Source organism: Physeter macrocephalus, chromosome 2 (genome assembly GCF_002837175.3).
Source record: "Physeter macrocephalus isolate SW-GA chromosome 2, ASM283717v5, whole genome shotgun sequence".
NCBI lineage: Eukaryota > Metazoa > Chordata > Mammalia > Artiodactyla > Physeteridae > Physeter > Physeter macrocephalus.
Genome location: NC_041215.1, coordinates 43,331,140 through 43,357,689, shown reverse-complemented (window position 1 = coordinate 43,357,689; position 26,550 = coordinate 43,331,140). Strand labels below are relative to the sequence as shown.

Sequence of the window (26,550 nt, the reverse complement as noted above, 5' to 3'; positions counted from 1 at the left end):
TTTTTCTGCAATTTGTAGTTGTATTCATATCCTGCCTCCATCATTAGGTTGTAAGTTTCTAAGAGCCCTATCTACAGAAATGTCTGCCCATTGAAGGATACCCCAACACACTGATGACTGAAGGACAGGATTCATACACTGAGCTGTAGCACAGAAAGAACCAGTAGCAGCACGAAGCACTACAGCCCTTTGTTCTTGTTAATTAAAAATATAACAACAACAAAACCCACACATGCCACACACTCTCAGATATTCTAGTTGAAGCCATGCTAGGAATCAGACAAGCTGTCCTCATTGCCTCCCACATAACTGTGCAATGCAATGCTTTCTAAACATCGCTATCAGTCATACAATCCTCTATAACCGCTGAAAGGAGCAGGGGCTCTTTTTGGTTTTGTGTTTCTTTTTTGTTTTGTTTCATTTAATTATTCACAATAACCTGGTGGACTTGCATTCAGATCAGAAAAATGTTTCATTTGGTTACATATGAGCTGCTTGTAAGTGCCTCTTTTTCTGAGCTGCCTGTCAACCCACCAGTCTTATAGGCCCAGAATGAGTCTCCTGGGGCTGATAAAAGATGGATGATTAGCCCCTGATGCTGGCACAGCCTGCCACAACTGCATGTGAAAAGTACGAATCTCTTTTTGTCTGGAAGAATGGGTTGTAAAATTTCCTTTTTCAATTTCAAGCCAAGAAGATGGGTTTTATCTCTTTATAAAACACTGGGTAATTATTGGGCTAACTGTAACAGAAACAGTTTACCTGCTTGAGGCTCAATAGCAAGAAGGAATGAATTCTATCCAAGTTTTCAGTGTACTCCACTTCAGTCTGGCCCCCTAGAATGTAAGCTACACAACAGACAGGCACTGCAGTATCAGTAGTACCTTAGTAATGATGCATTGTAGGTTCTCATTAAATATTTGTTGCATGATTGAATAAATGAATGAATGGAGCAAAGTTTGGGGATTGCTGAGACTTTGGGGTACCAAGTAGCTTCTATTACCCAGATAATTATTTCTCACTGACAGACCACAACCTGTAATTCTAAGTTCAGAATTTAACCCATTTAGCTTAAGGTTCTTATTTCACTTAAAATGAAAATGCCCTGTGCATTGGTAAGAGAATAAATTGGTACAACCTTATTGAAAACCAATTTGGCAGTTTAGGCAAATCGAAAATATTCATTCCCTTTCACCTAGGACCAGCCCTTCCAGAAATTTATCCTCCAGAAATACACACATACAAAGAGGTTTATTGCACTGTTGTTTCTAATGGGGGGCAAGGGGAAGAAGGGAGGGGGAAAAACCCTAACCTAACCTACATACCCATATGTAGGGGATTGGTTAGGGGAAAGCAATTTAACCACTGACTCTCCTCTCCCATTGATCAAAGATTCTCTGTGACTTTGACTCCCTCTCTCCTCCAGGGTGCTTCTAAGAGGCATGAGCCAGTTCCTCTGTGGTGACAACAGGGAAATCTGAGAGGCACAGAGGGCAGGAGATACCATCAAGTGGCTCAGAGCCCTCATGGAACTGGAACAAGAGACAGGTGAGGACCTGAAGGGGTACATAAGAGCATCTGATATAGTGGCTGTATGTTTTTTTACAGGAATGCTTGTCTTTTAGAGATTCATACTGGACTATTTACAAAAGAAATTATACAATGTCAGAAATTTCCCAAATAATTTAGTGTCAGGAGAAGATGGTGGGGTTATAGATCCAATAAGATTGAACTAGGTGATGGATACATAGGGGTGCATAATTCTATTCTGCTTTTTAATATATTTGAAATTTTCTATAACAATTTTTCTTAAGAAAATGTGCCCTTTGGTTTCTTAGAGACGTTAAGTCTTCCCAAGTTCCCAGTTTTAATCAGTCAATAAAAATGTTTGATATCAAGCCAAAAGATAACAGCCTGAAAAGAAAACCAACCTAATCACGCAGAAAACTACGTGTGCCAACTGGGAGATAGAATGTTTCCAGAGTTCAGAGAAAGGAGAGAGAACTGTAGGCTGGGAGGCCAGAAAGTCTCACGGCGGAGGTGGGACAGTAAGGAGACAGGTCTAATCATACTGGACACATATCCCATGTTGCCAAGGGGTCTCTGGGTCCCTGCAGATGGGAATGCCAGCCACATAATCCCTACTTGGGTCCTCACAGCACAGTCCTTAGGGAAATGCATTCCTGGAACACTGGCATTTGCTCTTGGATCTCCTCAATAACTCTGAAGTTAAGACATGCCTTGGGCCAAAGTTTCTCCCAGGCACATGTCATACCATTCTTGGTCTTTCCTCCCAAGTGGCAGTGATGTTTATGAAGCCCTTCATAACATCCATCTTCCACCCATCTCCAGCTGGTAGTCCTAATATGGTGAGTTGCAGAACACACTCACTTCGGCAGATGGCAATGTGCAGTTCTGTGGTGTGGTGGACTAACCAACCTTTACTGGTACAGAGTACACAGTACAGCGGGCTACAGTGGTTCTCTTTGGCTGAGCACTCATAAGAGCACTCAAAGGAAGGTTACACACACCACACACACACACACACACACACACACACACACACAAGCACACACATATGTTATACCATAGTGTATTTATGTCATCAAGTATATATATATATATATTTTTTTTTTTTTTTGCGGGGGGGGGTCTGGCCACACCACGTGGCATGCGGGATCTTAGTTCCCCAACTAGGGATCGAACCCGTGCCCCCTGAAGTGCAAGCATGGAATCTTAACCACTGGACCACCAGGGAATTCCCCTACAAATATATTTTTATGGAAAATATTTCAGAGATAAATAGCGTTATAATGAATCAGTACTGAGGAGGGCTAAATAGAATATGAGTATGATATCTAATATGTGCCAGTCATATTTGCACATATTATGAAGCACTTTATACATATTATCTCTTTTAATCCTTACAATGACAGCCCTATTAGCAGGTTCTATCATTACCCCTCAGATAAAAACTCATTATACATATTATCTTATTTACTCTTTATAACGATAGTGCTGTTAACAGGTTCTATTATTGTCCCACAGATAAAAAAAACCTATTGCACAGAGAGGTTAAGTAACTTACCCAAGATCACTTAAGTAGTGGAGCCAGGACTCAAATCCAGAGCCTATGTGCTTAACCATTGAAGCTATGCCAATTACTCGGCATACAAAACGTCCTTCCAGGTACAACTGGATTCTGGTGCAAGGTTCTGAGTGAGTACTCCTTTATTGTACATACTTTTGTAGAGCAAAAGACTTCCCCATATTTGCCTTTTGGGGGGAGGACAAGTAGGATTAGCTAAGGCAAATTTTCTTGGAGAAGGGCTATATGCAGGGAAACTGCTAGCCCATCAAGTAACTGTGCAATCTGGAACAAAGCTCTCTACCAGGGCGATTGGCTGGGCTGGTAGAGTTTGACTGGGTTTCAGCAGCCTTGCTACCATAGGCGGTAATCCTGGCCGTAGAGTGCAAGAGGGTGTAACAGGAGGCCTCTGGAGTGAGATAACCCCCTCCATCGCAAATGTTGGGGGCCACGTAGTCTCCCCTCTTCTCCTCAGTTGCCAGACGGAGAGAGTAACTGCTGACTGGCTCTCTCTCCCTGCACCTTTGCTCCAACAGCCAACTGTTTCAAAAGCACCAAAGCTTGTGTCAAGGGCCTCTCAACCCAGACAGAGCAGAGCACGTCCCTTACAATCCACTCTGTCTTTGTAGCCCAACTTAGTAAGAGTGGTCGTCACTCACTGCTTCCTCTGCTCTCTTCACTCCCCTGCAATTTAACTTCCACCCCTCCACATCACTGAAACTTTTTCCACCATGTTTAGTCTCTGTCCTCCTTGACCACTCTGCAGCCTTCACCACTGACAATGACTAGTTCCAGAGTCTTCTCTTTTGGCTTTTCAGATTCTCCTCCTATTTCTTTGGCTGTTCTTTCCCAGTCTCTCCCATGGCATTTTCCTCTTCAACCTCCTTTCTTTTTTTTGGCCACGCCCTGCGGCATGTGGGATCCTAGTTCCCTGACCACGGATTGAACCCAGGCCACCTGCATTGAAAGTGCAAAGTCTTAACCAGAGGATCACCAGGGAAGTCCTAGGATGCCCCTCAGCCTCCTTTTAAATGCTGGTATTCCCCAGGGTCTCATGCTTGGACCTACCTTCTTCTCTTTCTTCAGACGCTCTCTGGGTGATCACATCTATTCCTAAGGCTGCCCTACCGTCTCTTCTGAGGATTCCTCACTCTGTTTCTGCTGTCCAAATCTTTCCTAAACTTGACAAGAAAAAAAAAGTTAATTTCAACAAACCTTTGCTTATACAATTTTTTAAAATAAACTGCTTTCATTTTATAATGTTCTTTAGATAAATGTTGGCCAAAACCTCAGAGCTCAAGATTTAGGTCATTCAATGTCCAGAAATATCCACCCCATAACACTTAGCGAAGCCTGTCCTCATTGTAAATGAATCGGCTAAATCACACTTACTGTTCTGTTAGAAAAAATCCAACTTCGTTTTTCAATTCAAACAAAAATGCTAATATTGTTTCAAGAAATAGTCTTAAAAACCACTGGGAGAGAAAATCTGGAAGACATTTTGTAAAATTAATGATTAAAAAGCAGTCAAATTGGTATTAAAATAATACCAATATAATTAAATTACCCATTTTCATAATAGCTATAAAAACAAGAATAAATTTATATGCTGTTCCTCTTTTCTTGAAGTATAATAATGTAATATAAGTATAGTCAAAATGATGTTATAATAAATTGAGAAATATAGGGCTTCCCTGGTGGCGCAGTGGTTGAGAGTCCGCCTGCCGATGCAGGGGACACGGGTTCGTGCCCCGGTCCGGGAAGATCCCACATGCCGCGGAGCGGCTGGGCCCGTGAGCCATGTACGCTGAGCCTGCGCGTCCGGAGCCTGTGCTCCGCAACGGGAGAGGCCACAACAGTGAGAGGCCCACGTACCACAAAAAAAAAAAAAAAAAAAAAAAAATTTAATCTGCTGGTTTTATTCAAAATATATTGAAGTGTTGGTAATCCAGGAAAATATTACAATTAGCTTTAAAAGAATCAGCATCATCAACCTCTACTGCTACAGCCCGGCCAAAGATATGCCTCAGGAAAAAGAGCCCTATCTTTTAGAGATGCCTTCTGACATATCTACAGATGAAATGATATGATATCTAGGATGTGCTTCAAAATCATAAGGAAGTGATGAAAACTGTACTTTACCTCTATGGTCTTCCTCCCAAACCCCCTAACTACAGTCTAAACATGAGAAAAAATATCAGACAAATCCCAACTGAGGAATATTTTGCAAAATACCTGAGCTGTATACCTGAAAACTGTCAATGTCATTAAAACCGAGAAAATTCTGAGAAACTGCAGACCAGAGGAGACTAAAGAGATAGGACAACTCAGTGTAATGTGGTATCCTGGGTGGGATCCTGGAAGAGAAAAGGGACATTAGGGGAAAACTACTGAAATTAAAATAAATTATGGAGTTTAGTTAATAATACTGTACTGAAGTTCCTTCTTTAATTGTGACAAATGTACTGTGGTTAACATAAGATGTTAACAATAGGGAAAAATGGGCATAGAGTATATGACAACTCTATCCTACCTTTTGCAAGACTGTTTTAAAAGATGATTCTAAAATAAAAAGTTTAAGATAATCACTATGGAGAAGGAAAAGCAGATGGGGTGTGTGGTTGGGACAGGACTGGCCACGTGTTAGTGCTTATTGGGGTTACATAATGAAAGTTCATTATACTATTCTGTCTATATTTACGTGTGTTTGAAATTCTCTATTATAAGATTAAAAAATACATACATTGCGTTGGGAGTTCCTCAAAGCCATCCTCAGGTTCAATGATTTGCTAGGAGGACTCCAGGACTCAGCATACAATCATACTCATGGCTATGATTTATTATAGTGAAAAGATAGAAAGTAAAATCAGCAAAGGGAAAAGGCACAGGAGGCAAAATCCAGAGGAGACCAAGCACAAGCTTCCTAGAGTCCTTCTCCTCTGGAGTCATACAGAATGCACTTAATTCCTTCCCAGCACCAAACTGTAATAACACACACGTGTCTACCAAGGAAGCTCATTAGAGAAGCCTGTGTTGTCACTGGGGGCTGGTCACATATGCACCATCTACTGAGCACATGTCAAGATTCCAGACTCTCAGAAGATATTCAGTATCAACCACGTTGTTTGTAAAAACATTTCAGGCACAGTGAGCCATCCTTACCATTTAGGGAAAGTGTAATATCAGTGTAGGCAACTGTTTACCAGTCAAGTTCCCAAGTGCCAGCCAAAGGCCAACCTTGCAAGCAGGCCTTCCTAAGGATAGCAGTCTCAGGCTTACACACACACAGAGGCATACTACTCTCCGGGATACAGCTCAGGTATGTTTCATAACTCACATCCTCCTCTTCTATGGAAGGTACCTCCACTACCCTCACTAGGAGACCTCATCTCCTATTCTGGTCCAGAGGTGCATGTCTGAAGCGGGGAAGGGAGGGCGGGCCTGTGAGGTGTAGAGAGCTGAGAAGAGCAAGTTCCAAGTTTCTCAGTGGGCACAGCCATAGCCTGGAACTCTGCACTCCTGTTCTTTGCTTTTTTCCTTCTGTACACGGTGCTTTATTCTGGGAAATCTACCTTGAGGATAAAAGAGAAAGAGAAGGGGGAAAAAGAAAAATGGGAAAGAAAAGAAGGAGGCCTTTTGAGAAAATGAGACAGAATCTGGTCAGCAAACTGCTCCTAGATAGCTCCTGGATCCATTCTGTGCCAGTGCAGAAGGGCTGTGAATATCATGAAACAGGTGAGTTTGAGGTTCCTGAAGTATATACAAGTGGTGATGTCCTGTAGGCAGGCAGATCTGGAGCTGGTGAAGGGCTGAGGGGTACAGGCCTGCAAGCGTTCCCATCCCCTTCAAATGAAGCGATACACACAATAATACACTACAGCACACAAGCAATGAGTTTTTGGTTAAACCTTGTAAATATCTTGTGAATAGTGTCTTTCTCTATGTGTGTGTGTTAAAAGAATTACTGTAGCTTCTGTCATCCTGTTCGGCATTAAAAAAAAAATTTTTTTTTTTAATGTGCTTGGAAGCCTCAAAAAATTGAATTGATCCAGGCTTCTTGTAATTTCTTGGAGCCCCGGGAAACAGAACTGGTCGGTGATACAGATTCAGAAGTCATCAGCACTAAGGCCTTGGTGAATTGAAAACGAGAGAAGGGGATCGCCCAAGAGAGCTCCTTTATGGGAAAAGAGGGCTCTGGGACCAGAACATTTAAGGGACTCACTAAAGAGGCGCCTACAAAGGAGGTTAACCAGTGGCCAAAGAGCTGGGAGAAAAATCAAGTGAAACTTAGTCGGGAAAATATGGCCAAAGAGAGGGGAAGTCAAGAGGACGCAAGCCAAGAGTGCGTTTGAGAGAGGAAGTAATCAACAGCGTCAAATATTCGCTGATTTTTCCCGGTCAGCACCAACCAGAATAATTCTGCCAACTCCCCTCTCTCCCCTCCCCCTGGTACTGTTACTACGTCACTTTTGACTCTTACAGGGTTTCAGCCGGTGGTTTACAGTTTATGTCCTCCAATTAGATGGCTCAAGCAGGAGGTCGGAATCTTACTCATTTTCCTCTTCCATAAGGCATTACGCCTCTTGCTCAATTAATATAAGTGAAACGATTTGAAGAACATTTGAAAAACCACCCCCGGGCAAAGATCTTATGTTTTATCTCGCTCCAGCAGCCAAATTCCCCCGGACACGACCAACTGCGCAGGCGCAGAAGCCAATCACCCGGCTTTCTCCGGTCTTTGCATTTGGCGCGAAATCTCCGCTCTGTGGGAGGGGCTGAGGGAGAGGCCGCGCTCATTGGACAGGTTTGGCGCGAAATCCCCGAGCTCCTGCGCCACGATTGGCTCCGGCCTTCCGGCGGGGGGGCGGGGCAAAGGAGGTGCGCGCCGAGCGGCAGCGTCCGGGGAGAAGCAACTCCCTGCGGTCCCGCGTGGCGCCCTCTCAGCATTAGGCAGCGATGGACCTCGCGGCGGCCGCGGAGCCGGGCGCCGGCAGCCAGCACCTGGAAGTCCGGGACGAGGTGGCCGAGAAGTGCCAGAAACTGTTCCTGGACTTCTTGGAGGAGTGAGTCGGAGGGCGCCCCTCACCCGCGGAACTTCCCCTCCCGCCCCTTGCGGCTTCCGGAGCCCGGGGTCGCCGTGGGCCCCGCGCGTGTTCGGGAACCGAGGGGTCGCGCGCCTCGGAGAGCGGGCCGCGGGGAGGAGGCTGGGCCGGGCTGGGCTGGTTTCCGGGGGTGAGCTCCATCTGGAGCCCTTCCGCAAACTCCTGCCGTGCGCAGTGCCCTGGGCCGAGCGCTTTAGGCCCGTCGTTCAGTCCTCACAGCCTGTAAGGCTGGTGGTCGCGTAGCCCCCGGTTCCTTGTTCGGACCCTGAGGCTGGGTGGGGATGAGTAACTCGTCCAGTTAGGCCGCGCGTCCGCAGGGTCGCGGGGGAGGCCGAACTGGCGTTATGAATCCTGGTGGGGGCCTGACTGGGGTCCACCGAGGGCCTGGCAGCCCTGGAGCCCGTGGAGTTGAAAGGGCCGGAGTGAACCCCGTGGTTGACAGATGCTCGGGCGAGGGGCCGACCTGCTTATGGCGCTGAACGCACTCCCTCCGTCTCTTCTTCCTTTCCTTCCAACCCTCCAAACCCCAGTTTTCTTTTTTTCTGTTGCCTTTTTTAGGCTTCAGGCATCTCAAACCCCCTCTCCCTGGCCTTCAGCCACTGCCACCAGTTACTTTTCTTAGATCGTGCAGATATAGCTCTGCTTTCCCCGAGTATGGACTCTACCGCCTCCAGGAAGAAGTGAAAGCACTGCGGAATGTCTTAGGAAATTCCTTTTTTTTTAAGAGCTCAGTTTTTAAATTTGATCATTTCTTGCATTTGAAGTTCTCCTCGATGACATCTTGGCCTGAGACTCTTTGCCATAGTCCTAAAAAAAATCATATGGGGTTTTACTAATATTTAGAAACTCCACTAAGTTGTTAGCACTAGTTATAGTGAAGCTTTAAAAAATTAGCACGTCTTAGGAAAATGCTTCCCATCCTTAAAATTTCTTTTAGTTATTCTCAGGGGCCTTAATGACTTCCACGTCTTTAAGGCTCATAACATAGCAGGAAATTCTTTTTTTTTATTTATTGTGGTAAAACCTTTACCATTTTAACCTTTTTTTTTTTTATTCTTGGCCGTGCCCTGTGGCACATGGGATCTTAGTTCCCCAACCAGGGATCGAACCCATGCCCCCTGTATTGGGAAGAGAGTCTCAACCACGGGAACACCAGGGAAGTCCCCATTTTAACCTTTTTTAAACACAGAGTTCACTGGCGTTAAGTACATTTACCTTGTTATACAGCCATCACCAACATCCATCTCTAGACCACTTTTCTTCTTCCCAAACTGAAACTCTGCACCCACTAAACAATGATTCACCATTCCCCCCACCCTCCTGCCCCTGACAACCACCGTTCTATTTTCTGTCTATGAACTTGACTACTCTAGGTACCTCAGACTTGAGTCATACAATATTTGTCCTTTTGTGACCAGCTTACTTAGCATAGTGTGTCTTTGAGGTTTTCCATGCTGTAGCATGCGCCAGAATTTCCTTTGGAAGGGTGAATAGTATATCATTGTATGTCTATACCACATTTCGTTTGTCTCTTCATCCATCCGTGGATATGTAGGTTGTTTCCACACTTTTACTACTGTGAATAATTCTGTCTTATGAAATTCTGATAGAGTTAAAACCATAGTTTAATTTATATTTCCCTACTTTTGGCAATGTTACTCTCTGCCTGACAGCTCTTCATCCTTCAAAGCCTAGCTAAAGATTCATACCTCATTTGTTAAACCCTATAAACCTTTCAGGCAGCACCAATCCTTTCTTCCCTTATGTTCCCAAGCTGCCATTTTCTGTCATCTCTGGTAATATATCTACCTGTCAGCCGTTTCATCTGAATGTAAATCCCATCCTTAATCCCACCTAGCCACCACACCACATTACACAGGTCCTCAATTATGTTTGATTTTAACAAATAATGTAATTACCTTTGCTTCCCTGCAGTTTGCCATGCAGCTGACTCCTGGGCACAATGATGAACAAGACAAATAATCCCTGTATTTGTTGGGAAAAAATGTTAACGCCCTCTCAAAATACCGACTTTGATTGCCATTGCTTATGGAATAAGATCCAAATTCTTCACAGCTGCTCTTTCCAGTTTGATCTTCCACAGCCATGCTGTCATTATCCACACTCCTCCCATACCCTTCCTGACTTTGCCACATACTTGCGAACATCTGTAGCCAATCTATCCACCACTCATTTTGTTTCTTTCAAATTTTGAAAGTCTTTCAGCGCCGAATTCCAGTGCTACCTTTTATATGCATGAAGCCTTTGTAGATGTTCCTGTTAGGCAAAATTAGTTTATATTCCCCTGTCACATGTCTTTTACCTCCTCCTTTTTTTTCTTTTTCCTTTTTATTTTATTGTGGAAAGAACACTTAACATGAAATCTACCTTCTTAACAAAAGTTTAACTGTACTGTGTTATTGTTGTACAGTAGATCTGTTAGAGCTTATTCATCTTGCTTGACTGAAACTTTATGCCTGTAGTACCTCCACATTCTCCTCTTCCTCCAACCACCATTCCACTCTTTGATTCTATGAATTTGACTTTTTGCGGGGTTTTTTGGCCTCTCCCAATGGCTTGTGAGATCTTAGTTCCCTGACCAGGGATCGAACCCCGGGCCCACAGCAGTGAAAGCGTGGAGTCCTAACCACTGGACCACCAGGGAATTCCTGAATTTGACTATTTTAGATACCTCATATGAGTAGAATCATGCAATATTTGTCTTTCTGTAATTGGCTTATTTCACTTAGCACCATGTCCTCAAGATTCATCCATATTGAGACATTGCAGAATATCCTGTTTTAAGGTTGAATAATATTCTGTTGTATATGTATACTACATTTTGTTCTTTCATTTGTCATGGACATTTAGATGTCTTATCCCTCTCTTTAGTAGAATTGTCTCCTATGAGAGTGTCAACCCTAGCAGAGGAACAATGCTGTCATTTCCAGCCTGTGGTACCTCTGGCATAGTGCTTTGCAGATAGATATTTAGGTACTTAACAGTTAGAACATGCTATATTTGAAGGAAGAATTGATTTTTTCTCAAAACTAATCTGCATGGTTATGTTAGAAGAACAAAAATCAAATATGTTCATATGATACGCTTTTGGGAAAAACACACCAGCTTTACTTTGTGTGTGTGTATGTTTCCGTTTTCCTGAGGTCTTAGGCGCTGAAGCACCTCATTTCTGTGTATTTATTTGTATTCTGGTTCTTAAATCAACAGCTAATCTGTCAGTTTTCCCTTTAGAAATTAAATCTTTGGATTTTAACCTGAATTTTTTTCTTTTTTTTTAATATCATTAATAGAGTTGGGGTTTTTTGAGGTGTTTTTTTTTTTTGTAGCACTTTTTTTTTAATATACAGCAGGTTCTTATTAGTTATCTATTTTATACATATTAGTGTATATATGTCAATCCCAATCTCCCAATTCATCCCACCACCAACACCAACAACAACCCCCCGCCTTCCCCCCTTGGTGTCCATACGTTTGTTCTCTACATCTGTGTCTCTGTTTCTGCCTTGCAAATGGTTCATCTGTACAATTTTTCTAGATTCCCCATATATATGTTAATATACGATATTTGTTTTTCTCTTTCCAATTTACTTCACTCTGTATGACAGTCTCTAGGTCCATCCACATCTCTACAAATGACCCAGTTTCATTCCTTTTTATGGCTGAGTAATATTCCATTGTATATATGTACATCATATCTTCTTTATCCATTTGTCTGTCGATGGGCATTTAGGTTGCTTCCATGACCTGGCTGTTGCAAATAGTGCTGCAGTGCACATTGTGATGCGTGTGTCTTTTTGAATTATGGTTTTCTCTGGGTATATGCCCAGTGGTGGGATTGTTGGGTCATATGGTAATTCTATTTTCAGTTTTTTAAGGAACTTCCATACCGCTCTCCATAGTGCCTGTATCAGTTTACATTCCCACCAACAGTGCAAGAGGGTTCCCTTTTCTCCACACCATCTCCAACATTTATTGTTTGTAGATTTTTTGGTGATGGTCACTCTGACTGGTGTGAGGTGATACCTCATTGTAGTTTTGATTTGCATTTGCTAATAATTAGTGATGTTGAGCATCTTTTCATGTGCCTCTTGCTGGTCTTACATTTAAGTATTTAATCCATTTTGAGTTTATTTTTGTGTATGGTGTTAGGGAATGTTCTAATTTCATTCTTTTACATGTAGCTGTCCAGTTTTCCCAGCACCATTTATTGAAGAGATTGTCTTTTCTCCATTGTATATCCTTGCCTCCTTTGTCATAGATTAGTTGACCATAGGTGCATGGGTTTATCTCTGGGCTTTCTGTCCTGTTCCATTAATCTATATTTCTGTTTTTATGACAGTACCATGTTGCCTTCATTACTGTAGCTTTGTAGTATAGTCTGAAGTCAGGGAGTATGGTTCTTCCAGCTCCGTTCTTTCCCCTCAAGATTGCTTTGGCTATTCGGGGTCTTTTGTGTCTCCATACAAATTTTAAGATTTTTTGTTCTAGTTCTGGAAAAAATGCCATTGGTAATTTGATAGGGATTGCATAGAATCTTTAGATTGCTTTGGGTGGTATAGTCATTTTCACAATATTGACTCTTCCAATACAAGAACATTATATATCTCTCTATTTGTGTCATCTTTGATTTCTTTTATCAGTGTCTTATAGTTTTCTGAGTGCAGGTTTTCTGCCTCCTTAGGTAAGTTTATTCCTAGGTATTTATTCTTTTTGTTGCTGTGGTGAATGGGACTGTGTCCTTAATTTCTCTTTCTGATCCTTCATTGTTAGTGTATAGGAATGCAAGAGATTTCTATGCATTAATTTTGTATCCTGCAAGTTTACCAAATTCATTGATTAGCTCTAGTAGTTTTCTGCTGGCATCTTTAGGATTATCTATGTATAGTATCATGTCATCTGCAAATGGTGACGGTTTTACTTCTTCTTTTCCAATTTGGATTCCTTTTACTTTTCTTCTGTAATTGCCATGGCTAGGACTTCCAAAACTGTTGAATAAGAGTGGCAAGAGTGGACATCCTTGTCTTGTTCCTGATCTTACATTGGTTGATTTGCATATATTGAAGAATCCTTGCATCCCTGGAATAAATCCCACTTGATCATGGTGTATGATCCTTTTAATGTGTTGTTAGATTCTGTTTGCTAATATTTTGTTGACGATTTTTGCATCTATATTCATCAGTGATATTGGCCTGTAATTTTCTCTTTTTTTGTAGTATCTGTCTGGTTTTGATATCAGGGTGATGTCCTCGTAGAATGAGTTTGGGAGTGTTCCTTCCTCTGCAATTTTTTGGAAGAGTTTGAGAAGGGTGGGTGTTAGCTCTTCTCTAAACCTTTGATAGACTTCACCTGTGAAGCCATCTGGTCCTGGACTTTTGTCTGTTGGAAGATTTTTAATCACAGTTTCAGTGTCATCACTTGTGATTGGTCTTTTCATATTTTCTGCCTCTTCCCGGTTCAGTCTTGGAAGGTTATACCTTTCTAAGAATTTGTCCATTTCTTCCAGGTTGTCCATTTTATTGACATAGAGTTGATCTTTGCTGTTGTTTTCTTTGTTTCTATTTCATTTATTTTTGCTCTGAGCTTTATGATTTCTCTCCTTCTACTAACTTTGGGTTTTGTTTGTTCTTTCTCTAGTTCCTTTAGGTGTAAGGTTAGATTGTTTATCTGAGATTTTTCTTGTTTCTTGAGGTAGGATTGTATTGCTATAAATTTCCCTCTTAGAACTGCTTTTGCTGCATCCCATAGGTTTTGTATTGTCATGTTTTCATTGTCATTTGTCTCTATGTATTTTTTTATTTCATCTTTGATTTCTTCAGTGATCTCTTGGTTATTTAGTAACATATTGTTCAGCCTCCATGTGTTTGTGTTTTTTGCGGTTTATTCCCTGTAATTGATTTCTAATCTCATAGAATTGTGGTTGGAAAAGATGCTTGATATGATTTCAGTTTTCTTAAATTTACCAAGGTTTGATTTATGACCCAAGATGTGATCTCTCCGGGAGAATGTTCCATGTGCACTTGAGAAGAAAGTGTAATCTGCTGTTTCCGGATGGAATGTCCTATAAATATCAATTAAATCTATCTGGTCTATTGTGTCATTTAAAGCTTGTGTTTCCTTATTAATTTTCTGTCTGGATGATCTGTCTATTGGTGTAAGTGAGGCATTATAAAGTCCCCCACTATTATTGTGTTACTATTGATATCCTCTTTTATAGCTGTTAGCATTTGCCTTGTGTATTGAGGTGTTCCTATTTTGGGTACCTATAAGTTTATAATTGTTATATCTTCTTGGATTGATCCCTTGATCATTATGTAGTGTCCTTGTCTCTTGTAATATTCTTTATTTTAAAGTATTTTATCTGATATAAGTATTGCTACTCCAGCTTTCTTTTGATGTCCATTTGCATGGAATAACTTTTTCCATCCCCTCACTTTCAGTCTGTATGTATCCCTAGGTCTTAAATGGGTCTCTTATAGACAGCATATATACGGGTCTTGTTTTTGTATCCATTCAGCAAGCCTGTGTCTTTTGGTAGGAGCATTTAATTCAATCACATTCAAGGTAATTATCGATATGTATTTTCCTATTACCATTTTCTTAATTGTTGTGCGTTTGTTTTTGTAGGTTCTTTTCTCCTCTTGTGTTTTTGATCATTATGTAGTGTCCTTGTCTCTTGTAATATTCTTTATTTTAAAGTATTTTATCTGATATAAGTATTGCTACTCCAGCTTTCTTTTGATGTCCATTTGCATGGAATAACTTTTTCCATCCCCTCACTTTCAGTCTGTATGTATCCCTAGGTCTTAAATGGGTCTCTTATAGACAGCATATATACGGGTCTTGTTTTTGTATCCATTCAGCAAGCCTGTGTCTTTTGGTAGGAGCATTTAATTCAATCACATTCAAGGTAATTATCGATATGTATTTTCCTATTACCATTTTCTTAATTGTTGTGCGTTTTTTTTTGTAGGTTCTTTTCTCCTCTTGTGTTTCCCACGTAGAGCAGTTCCTTTAGCATTTGTTGTAGAGCTGGTTTGGTGGTGCTGGATCACCATTTTATCTTCCAGGTCACTTATTCATTCTTCTGTCTCAGTTATTCTACTAGTTCCTTCTAGTGTATTTTTCATTTCAGTTATTGTATTATTCATCTCTGTTTGTTTTTTACTTCTTCTAGGTCTTTGTTAAACATTTCTTGCATTTTCTCGATCTTTGCCTCCATTCTTTTTCCGAGGTCCTGGATCGTCTTCACTATCATTATTCTGAATTCTTTTTCTGGAAGGTTACCTATCTCCACTTCCTTTAATTGTTTTTCTGGGATATTATCTTGTTCCTTCACCTGGTACATAGTCCTCTGTCTCTTTTTATTTTGTCTGTCTGTGAATCTGGTTTTCGTTCCACAGGCTGCAGGATTCTAGCTCTTCTTGCTTCTGCTGTCTGCCCTCTGGTGGATGAGGCTATCTAAGAGGCTTGTGCAAGCTTCCTGATGGGAGGGAATGGTGGTGGTTAGAGCTGGGTGTTGCTCTGGTGGGCAGAGCTCAGTAAAACTTTAATCCACTTGTCTGCTGATGGGTGAGGCTGAGTTTCCTCCCTGTTGGTTGTTTGGCCTGAGGCGACCCAGCACTGGAGCCTGCAGGCTCTTTGGTGGGCGACACCAGGAGGGCTCACACCAAGGAATACTTCTCAGAACTTCTGCTGCCAGTGTCCTTGTCCTCTCGAAGTGAACCATAAACAACCCCTGCCCCTGGCAGAGACCCTCCAACACTAGCAGGTAGGTCTGGTTCAGTCTCCTATGGGGTCAGTGCTCCTTCCCCTGGGTCCCAGTGTGCACACTACTTTTTGTGTGCCCTCCAAGAAAGAGTGGAGTGTCTGTTTCCCCCAGTCCTGTCAAAATCCTGCAATCAAATCCCCGTAGCCTTTAAAGTCTGATTCTCTGGAAATTCTTCTTCCTGTTACTGGACCCCCAGGTTGGGAAGCCTGACGTGGGGCTCAGAACCTTCACTCCAGTGGGTGGATTTCCATGGTAAAATTGTTCTCCAGTTTGTGAGTCACCCACCCAGTGGTTATGGGATTTGATTTTATTGTGATTGCGCCCCTCGTACTGCCTCATTGCAGCTTCTTTGTCTTTGGATGTGGGGTATATTTTTTGCTGAGTTCCAGTGCCTTCCTGTCGATGATTGTTCAGCAGTTAGTTGTGATTCCGGTGCTCTCGCAAGAGGGAGTGAGCACACGTCTTTTTACTCCGCCATCTTGAACCAATCTCCTAACCTGGATTTCTTGATTTAATATTTTCTAATCAACAAATACTAACTATTCTTTTATTGTTGGTATGTACAGTTAAGATTGGAACGTGTTAAATCAAGAAATTCAGATTTAAATCTGAAGAAGTAGTTTTCCTATGTTCCCAGCTTTGTACAAAACATTTTAAAGGCATTCTCTCATTTAATCTTCACAGTTATCTTAGGAGATAAGATGATGTTCTAATCTTTTTTATTATTATTATTTTCAAACAAAAGAGGGACAGGTTTAGAATAGGTAAGTAACTTGCCCCAAGTTATACAACTACTAAAATGGGCCTGTCTGACCCTAAAGCTGATGGTCTTTAACCAATATGCTGAATTATCAGGCATTCACATTCTTATTTTTGCTGTCTAATTCTTCGGTTTAATCTGGCTTGCATCTATCTACAGATTCCAGAACAGCGATGGAGAAATTAAGTACTTGCAGTTAGCTGAGGAGTTAATTCGTCCCGAGAGAAACACATTGGTTGTGAGTTTTTTGGACCTGGAGCAATTTAACCAGCAACTTTCTACCACCATTCAAGAGGAGTTCTATAGGTTTGGTGTATTAATCTTTACTTTAAATAGACATGGAGCCTGGGAAGCCAGCTCTTCTTAAAACGGAAGTGTTCATTTGTGAGGCAAAAGGGCAGCTGTCACAGAAGCCCTTTGATACAGCCAGTGGTCATTTTAGTGCTTCTCTGAACTAATTTAGGCCTTTGTGGAGTTGACTATTTTTCACATGCGAATGTTGAAAACCTTTGTTTTCTATGTAGTTTTTCCAGGTGTTCCGAGGATTGGTTTGTGTAAGGCTTCAGTGCTATTGCTATGTCATTCATTTAATCCACTCCCCCTCCCCATATCATATAAAATCCCTTGAAACATTTTAAAAGCTGAATGGTATTTTTTTGGCAGAAATTAGACTTTAGGCTTTGTTTTGCTTTCAATTGCTATATAAAGCCAGAAATATCTTTCTACACAAAACTTAGTTTAAATAAAATCAGGTTAAAATAAACACTGTGGACTGTTATGAAAGAGAAATGAAGACCCAGGAGTAAGAAGTCACAGTCCTGTTCTTTTACCTGGTATACTGGGAGATGGAGAATTTGTCTCGGTGTTTCTAGTCATATATGGCTATCAAGAATGGTTGGAGGGATAAGCAGCAGAGTTTACTGTGATAGTATGTAGCAGGAAAAGTTGTACTGATAAGTGAGAGGGAGGTAGAAATTCAGGGCTGATGGTGGAAACACCTATGCCTGTACCTCATGCACAGACTGTGCCGCAGTTCTGTCTCCTGAAAGTAGCTGATTTTTCAGAGGACTTCCAGATCCTACCACTTAAACCAAGCTGCCTCAGCTATCTAAAACTTAAGAGAACATGCACACTTCCATCTAACCAGTCAAGTGAAACGTTTCTGCCAACTTGCTCTCAAATCAGTACACAAATTCCTTCCCTGCCCTTATCCACTTCCTATCAATCAAGAATAAAACCTGGAAGAAAATAGTAGGCCTTGACACCAAATGGGAGGCTGCCTTGCTAGGTAGTATACTGCCCACGTGGTTCAGGTAGAGTCATCTTGGACAGAGGAGTGACCTGCCATGTGCATGCTAAATGATTATTTTAAAATAATAGGTATTCAGGAACAGCATTTTATCTTTGGTGTTTCTATTGTTTTAGATGTATTTATGGTGGAATAGGAGAGGATTGAAGATGCTCTAAACTTAGACCAGATGATAGAAGTGTCCTGCAGAGTTAAATTGTAAAGCTTGGTTGTAACCAGACGAAATTCCTTAGTTTCAGCTGTTGGGAAGTATAAGGGGAAGGAGCCCTTGGTAAGCCTCTTGAAGTTGTCAGTTGATTTACTTTTTGTTTGTTTTTCAGAGTTTACCCTTATCTATGTCGCGCCTTGAAAACCTTTGTCAAAGACCGTAAAGAGATCCCTCTTGCCAAGGATTTTTATGTTGCATTCCAAGATCTTCCTACCAGACACAAGTAAGAAACCCTGCTTTGAAAAAAAAAAAAAAAAAAAAAAAAAGAATTCCCCAAATAGTATAGGCATCATTTAATTGGCAGAAAGCTCAGAAGGTTGTAGTCTTAGGTCTATAAAGAGTTATATCCAGTTATCCAGAAGATTTAGTTTTGGAAAATATGTATTTCCAGGAAAATGGGATGGGAAGTATGTTAAGTGAAGTAATTTCTGGGGATTATAGTGTTTTAGGATACCTTTTAAGGGATGTTGAGGTGAAAAATTAGTTCAGTGAGAAAATATGAAAACTGAGAACAGTCACAAAAATTAATGAATTGTCAAGAGCTTAAATAGCTTAGCTTTTAAACTGTTTTCCTCTTTAGCAGTTATTTAAAGAATAAATTTGTTGGAGGAAATTGAAGTGATATTTTGAAAACTTAAACTACTAAAATTACTTATAAAATTACCAAGTTATTTAATATAAAATGGGTTTGTGAAATACAGTGTTTTCTAAACCTTCAAGTTCAGAAAAAAAATTTTCCCTATGATAATTTTTCCCAGGGATAACTTTACTGTGAAAATGCTTATTTAGAAATGTAGGTAAGAAAAAAATACATTTGCCTATAAAACAAAGGTGGGATCATTCTGTTTTATAATTGTAATTGCATTTCTTTCATGTCCTTTACTTAGTTTTTCTTAGTTATTCATTTATGTATTTTGTTGTGGATGCATGTACATTATACTTCAGGAATGGGCATGTTGACTAAATTATTCTTGTTGGAGAGTCCAAAGAATACCTTGTCTCTTATTTTGTTGTTGTTGTTATTTTAAGCATAAATTATCATTGAATATCCTCTCATTAAAAGTGAAAATTTTTAGTTTGAAAATGAATATTTACTAATGCAATATCTGTCTTTAAACAGAATTCGAGAACTCAACTCATCCAGAATTGGTTTGCTCACTCGCATCAGTGGGCAGGTGGTACGGACTCACCCAGTTCATCCAGAGCTTGTGAGTGGAACTTTCCTGTGCTTGGACTGTCAGACAGTGATCAAGGATGTAGAACAGCAATTCAGATACACACAGCCAAACATCTGCCGAAATCCAGTTTGTGCCAACAGAAGGAGATTCCTGCTGGATACAAATAAATCGAGATTCGTTGATTTTCAGAAGGTGCTTATTAATTTCTCTTTAGGTCAGATTCAGCCTATGCTAATAATTCACTTCTAGGCACTTGTAATTATTATTATAAGCTTACTTAGGCAATGTTAAACTCAGTTTTTATGTAAGTCAAGGTTCGTCAAGTGTGACTACAGATTTAAGCTAAAAATTTGTAATGCAAATTTCAATTATCAGTATATAAATGTGTTCTAACCTTTAATAACTTGGAATGGAAGCTCCTTCAGGCAAATAAAATGTATTTGTCAAAGAATAAACAGCAACCATTATTATTACTGTTATTATTCTTATTACAAGCTAGAGTTAGGAAAATTTTTGAAGAAGTAGAGACTTGTTGGTGTAAGACTTGGAGTTGGTGGTTAGGAGGGAGGAAGGCATAAATAAAAGGACAGGTGAAAATGGACATGCTTGTCAATAGCAATGAGGATTATCATGATTAAAGTAGAGGAACCAAATTGGAGATCATCTGAGAGATGATTTGGTATGAGGCATGGAAGTACTTGGAGCCTTAAATCTCAGATTGAGAAGCTTGGACCTATCTTGATAAGCAAGGGGATACGTTTTCAGATGATGTGAATTTTTCTTTGTTAAAGGAAGATTAATGAGACAACTGTGTGTGGTATTTAACGAGAGACTAATAGGCAATTGTAGTTAACTGGGCAAGAGTTGGATGGTAGCAGTAAGAATGAAGGGGCTAAAGCTCTTCAGGGCTTAGTAACTCTGGTATATGCAAAGAGAAAAGTTGCAGCAGCTCAAGCACTGGAGAATGAGTACCAGACTAAAATAAATAATTTATATTAATTCAGTTTTTAGTCCTTACTTAGTTTTGTTGTTTTATTCTGATACTTGGTTTATAGGAAACATGTGTTCTTAACAACAACTTTGGGTAAAAGATGCTTTATATTTGATAAAGAACATGATATAACAACCAAATACAAAATATGAATTTAGGTTGGGTCTTGGTTTGGGGGAAAAAAAAACCTAGCTGTAATAAAGGACATTCTTGACAACTGGGGAAATTTGAAGACGGACTAGATAAAGAAGTCATTATGGAATTGAATACACACACACACACACACACACATTTATTTATTTATTTATTTATTTATTTTTGGACGTGTTGGGTCTTCGTTTCTGTGCGAGGGCTTTCTCTAGTTGCGGCGAGTGGGGGCCACTCTTCATCGCGGTGCGCGGGCCTCTCACTGTCGCGGCCTCTCTTGTTGCGGAGGACAGGCTCCAGACGCGCAGGCTCGGTAGTTGTGGCTCATGGGCCCAGTTGCTCCGCGGCATGTGGGATCTTTCCAGACCAGGGCTTGAACCCGTGTCCCCTGCATTGGCAGGCAGATTCTCAACCACTGTGCCACCAGGGAAGCCCCTGGAATTATTTAAATCTCTTGGTGTGATTGATGGTATTGTGGTTACATAGGAGATTGTCTTTATTCTTAGGAGGTGAGTGCTAAAATATTTAGGGGTGAATTATCTTGATTTTTGCAACTTCTTTCAAATAATACAGTAAAAATATGTGTGTCCTAAGTAATGTTAACAGTTGTGTTGAGGGTGGAGGGTATAAGAGATGTGAAATTTTTCATAAAATTTCCCTGACAATTCAGAGGAAGATGGAACACAGAACAATTATTTAAAGTCAATTTGAACAAAGAGAAAAAAATACATGTTGTTTAATGAGAGTAAAAGTGAACTTGAAGTTTTTAAGTAGATGTAATCTCTTGCCAAATTGAAAGGAATTTTATGGTAGAGAATTTTTAAGATGAATGTTGGCACATGTCAGAAGTCTGCAAACTAGTAAGATAGTTTAGGATATGTCGATATTTGTGGCATTTAATTTAGATTGCATGCCATTTGAAATAGATCTCTTCTCATCCTTGGCCATTTATTTGTTTTTGTTATAGGTTCGTATTCAAGAGACTCAAGCTGAGCTTCCTCGAGGGAGTATCCCCCGCAGTTTAGAAGTGATCTTGAGGGCTGAAGCTGTGGAGTCAGCTCAAGCTGGTGACAAGTGTGACTTTACAGGGACGCTGATTGTTGTGCCTGATGTGTCTAAGCTTAGCATACCAGGTCGGTAATCTGTGGCTCAAATTTAACAAATTCTCAGTTACCTGAACTGCAGAGTATCTAGCTTCTTGGATCTTCCTTGTCTTATTTTTGGCTACCAATCAGAGGGTGAGCAAGGAACTATGAGGAGAGTAAAAACAAATTGGTTTGCTATAAAAGCTACTGTTCTGAAAAATTTCAAAGCCTAAATGAAATTTTTGCATTTATAGGTTTCATTTATCTGAGCAGTTTTGATTCTCAGCACCTTCAGTATTTGAGCTGTGAAACAATCTATCATTCAATGTTTCAGGAGCACGTGCAGAAACTAATTACCGTGTCAGTGGTGTTGATGGATATGAAACAGAAGGCATTCAAGGGCTCCGGGCACTTGGTGTTAGGGATCTTTCATACAGGCTGGTCTTTCTTGCCTGCTGTGTTGCACCAACCAACCCGAGGGTGAGTCTTCTTAGTAGAATGGCAAAGTTTAAGAAAGCCATCCCCTGAGGCTGCTGCAAACTCAGTGTTAAAGATGGGGTTGGGTTGAGATTTGTTCTTTAGTTTTAAAACCAGATTTTTTCATGTCTGTCTTCCCGATCTTAAGGGAAAGTCTTATTTATTTTTGTACATAAGAGCTCAATGCTTTAAGAGCATTGGTACTATTATTATTCACGGTGGTTTTTCTGTTTTTGTTTTTCTGTTTTTAATTGTTAAAGTTCCTCTGTCACGCTCCTTGAGAAAGTACAAGTAGAAAAATTTAGTAGTCTGGGAAGTACAGTATATTGCTCTTTCTGAGAGTGATTGACCCCTGGTATTATAGTTGTTCAGAGCTTGATTTTGTTCCAGGAGGGGAAAGCAGTGAGGAAAAGTTTGGAAAATGAGTGCTGAACATAATATTCTGTTTCTTCATTTTCATCTTCATATCAGTGATTAACATTTTATTATGGCTCATCTCATGAGCATCTAGATTCATTTAGATAGCAGTACAGAACAATGGTGATAGCTTTTTTTGTTATTTTTAAATCACTGGGCAAATGACAAGCTCTTCAGTATCTTAACTTAGGCCATACTGGTTAGGAGATTTTTTTTAAAAAACATTTTACAGTCAGCAGATTCTGAAGTTGACCTCCCAGGCTATATTTCGTTTGTGGTGATGTTTCTTCTCTTTCACATTATTTTGACTGTTTCTATACTACTATTTTTTTCCTTTCTTCTCCACCCCTCAGTTTGGAGGAAAAGAGCTCCGAGATGAGGAACAGACAGCTGAGAGCATTAAGAACCAAATGACTGTGAAGGAGTGGGAGAAAGTGTTTGAAATGAGTCAAGATAAAAATCTATACCACAATCTTTGTACAAGCCTGTTCCCTACTATACATGGTAAGAGTTCTATCCATTTGTGGCATAAACTTGAAATCAAAATAATGATTATAAAACAGCAACATGTGACTTCTTAAAACACAAAAATCAGATTATGAAAGCTTTTTAGTGGGTTTAGAAGGGGTTTTAAAAAGTCATTTATAAAAGGACAGATTATACAATTCCACTTAAAATTAGGTACTTAGAACAGGTAAATTCACAGAGACAGAGGTAGAAAGAGGTTACCTGGTGGGGAGGGAAATAGGGAATTGTTGTTTAATGGATAGAGTTTCTGTTTGGGATGATGAAAAGTTCTAGAAATGGATAGGGGTGGTGGTTATAAAAGATAGTGAATGTGCTTAATTCCACTGAACCACTTAAAAGTTTTGTATATTTTACCACAATTTTTTTTTTTTCTGACGGTTACTATTTTATTTGCACAGATAGTTAAGGACTGGAAGAGAATAATGTTTGGTTTTTTTTAATTGAAGTATAGTTGATTTACAATGTTGTGTTAGTTTCAGGTATACAGCAGTGATTCAGTTATATACATATATATATTCTTGTTCAGATTCTTTTTCTTTATAGGTTATTACAAAATATTGAGTATAGTTTCCTGTGCCATCCACTGGGTCATTGTTGGTTATCTGTTTTATATATAGTACTGTGTATATATTAATCCCAACTTCCTAATTTATCCCCCCCACCTTCCCCCTTTGGTAACCATAAATTTGTTAGAGAATAATGTTAACTTAAACATCATCGGAAATAGATTATTCTTGACATGACTCTTACTAGGAAATGAACCTAGCAGAATTCTTAAATTATATTATATTTACAAAAAAGTTTGGACTGCCCACAGCAAATTCTATACATGAAAACATTTTTATAAGTGTCTAACAACTGTAATCTACTTTTAACAAGTATCACTACCACAGGCAGGTAGTCAAATAAGTGCTCACTTACATTTTCTTTGGCTTGTTGATGCCCCTCTCCCATATTTCTTAAACTTGCCAAATACAGTTTTTCCAAGTTCTTTATTTTCTGAGTTTGTGATTCCTCCCATTCTGTCCTTAGTTCTTCCGCCAAATGAGTGAGTTGCTGATTTCTCCTGTTTTATACCTTCTCTTATTTGTAAAGCAATATCTCTTTCTTGTTCTCGAACCTGTAGCAATCTTAGTTTTCATCTTCTTTCATAATCTTCCTTTAAAACGAAGGCTTCCTCATTAGGACTCAATCTCAGCTTGCCAGCAGCATCCACCACCTTTCTTTTCATTTTCATGTAGTACTTTAAATATGAAGGTTCCGGGAAATGGGACCCCGGACTCAGGAACCGCGGCTCAGGCAGAGAAGGTCTCGGCGGCCGCCACACAGCAGCCTCCCAACAGCCGTTTGTGCGCCTGCGGGGCGGCCATCGCCGAGCCCCCGTCACTCTACCACAGTTTTTTTTAAAAAGAAAAAAAAAAAGTTCATTTAGTCTTTTTTTCTGGCTTTAGGATAGAACTGCATTTAAGTATATTCTAATATGCCAAATTAATATCCTGATCTTGTTTTTCTTTTTAGTTTTCATGGTGGAGAGAGATTTCTTGATGTTTTTTGGTTATATACTATGCTATACCTTGTGGTTTCTTCTTTCATATTTTCTTAGCTCTTGGTTACTAGCTGCTCACTGTCATTAAATCCCCTTATGTGTTGAGGATTTGACTAAATTTTCAGGCCTCATGATTTACTCTTGTTTTTTCCATCCTTATCTTCCATATTCAGTTGGAGTTATGGCAAGAATTCATAAGATTATGGGTATTTCTCTTAGGTATATACATATATTTTTAAGCTATTGGGATTTTTACAAATATTTATTTGTTTATTTATTTGCCTGTATCGGGTCTTAGTTGCAGCACGCGGGATCTTTCATTGTGGTGTGTGGGCTCTTCATTGCAGTGCATGGGCTTCTCTCTAGTTGTGGCGTGTGTGGGCTCTCTAGTTGTGGCACACGGGCTCTAGAGCATGCGGTCTCAGTAGTTGTGGTATGCAGGCTCTCTAGTTGTGGTGCACGGGCTTAGTTGCACTGCGGCACGTGGGATCTTAGTTCCCTGACCAGGGATTGAACCTGCGTCCCCTGCGTTGGGTGGCAGATTCTTAAGCACTGGAGCACCAGGGAAGTCCCTAGGTATATATTTTTAATCATTGAAAATTAACCTTTTTTTCTACTTAAATATTTGGTCAATGAAATTGAACTGAAATTCTTTATGTTAATAATCCTTTGTGGATTTTAGAGTGTCCTCCCTTATAATGAGTAGGTGTCAAATTTTACATTGCTCCATTCCCCCGTAAATTGATCTGTTGCTACATAACAAATTATCCCAAAACTTCATGGCTTGAAACAACAAACTATCTCATACAGTCTAATAGGTCAGAAATTTGAGAGAGACTTAGCTAGGTGGTTCTGGCTCAGTCTTTGATGAGTTTGTAGCCAAGACGTCCTCTGGGGCTGCAGTCATCTGAAGGCTTGACTTGGACTGGAGAATCCACTGACAAGGGAGCTCACTCACTGCTTGTGTTAGTGCTAGTTGTCAGCTGGAAGCCTCAGTTCCTAGCCACATGAGTCTCTTCCATTGGGCTGGTTCAGTGTCCTCACAACACAGCAGCTGGCTTCCCCCGGAGCCTGCAATCCAAGAGAGCAGAGCAAGGAGGAAGCAAAGTGCTTCTCAGGACCTAGTGTCAGAAGTTACACACCTTCACTTCTATCATAGGCTATTTGTGGGAAGCAAGTTGCTAAGCCAAGCCACACTTAAGGAGAGGAGAATTAAGCTCCATCTAGAAAAGAGGATTATCAAATAATTTGTGGACCATTTTAAAACTACCACACCTCCAACACATTTGTTTCATATAGGTTATGAGTCAGAGAAATTTTGTTTTTGGAATGGATTTTTAATTTTTTGCTTTTAAGGAGTGTTTTGTATAAATGTACCTAGCACTTTGTTGATGGAATTCACAGAAAGTCATAATAATTAAAACGGAAAAATGTTTCTTCTGGTATCACATTTCTAAAAATCTGGTGTTGTCTTTTTTTTTAATTGTGCATTTCCTTCTTATATTGCATTTATAAACAGTTCTCAGAAGCAGCTGTAAATCACATTCAGCATCTTATCTAATCCATATCAGTTCCAATTAGCTTGTTTTTATATTCAGCACGGATCACTGTACCTGATACCAAAGAAGTACGTCATGGACCATTTCCTCAAACTCTTGGTAGAGCTGTAAGATTTGCCTTTAGAAAGAACTAGTAAATGTGGTAGGCTGTAGTGGATATAGTTTATTTATGGGGAGAGATATTTGAGGACTGCGACATAGGGAAAGGCTTTGTTTAGGAAGTAGGACTTAAGGACAAGAAGAGGCTCTTAGAATGGTGAGCATTGGCATCTATGATTAGGTGAAGACATTAGGACAGTGACTAGGTGACTTTACATTCACAGGACAAGAGCCAGATTTTTTTTTTTTTTTTTTTTTTTTTTTTTT

General features: G+C 40.1%; 1 protein-coding gene across 2 annotated transcripts in view; it reads left to right on the top strand.

Annotated features, from left to right (window-relative positions):
- The first annotated feature begins 7,970 nt into the window (after positions 1–7,970).
- Positions 7,971–26,550, top strand: part of MCM6 (minichromosome maintenance complex component 6) — a 43,031-nt gene continuing 24,451 nt past the window's right edge. The window contains exons 1-7 of one of the 2 annotated variants that reach the window (XM_007129483.3): positions 7,971–8,151; positions 16,899–17,045; positions 18,369–18,479; positions 19,377–19,626; positions 21,540–21,705; positions 21,992–22,137; positions 22,905–23,055. In XM_007129483.3, the coding sequence (XP_007129545.1) occupies positions 8,045–8,151; positions 16,899–17,045; positions 18,369–18,479; positions 19,377–19,626; positions 21,540–21,705; positions 21,992–22,137; positions 22,905–23,055 (1,078 nt within the window). In that variant the 5' untranslated portion in view covers positions 7,971–8,044. The remainder of the gene's footprint in view (positions 8,152–16,898; positions 17,046–18,368; positions 18,480–19,376; positions 19,627–21,539; positions 21,706–21,991; positions 22,138–22,904; positions 23,056–26,550) is intronic. The other variant, XM_024122366.3, reaches the window with a different exon arrangement.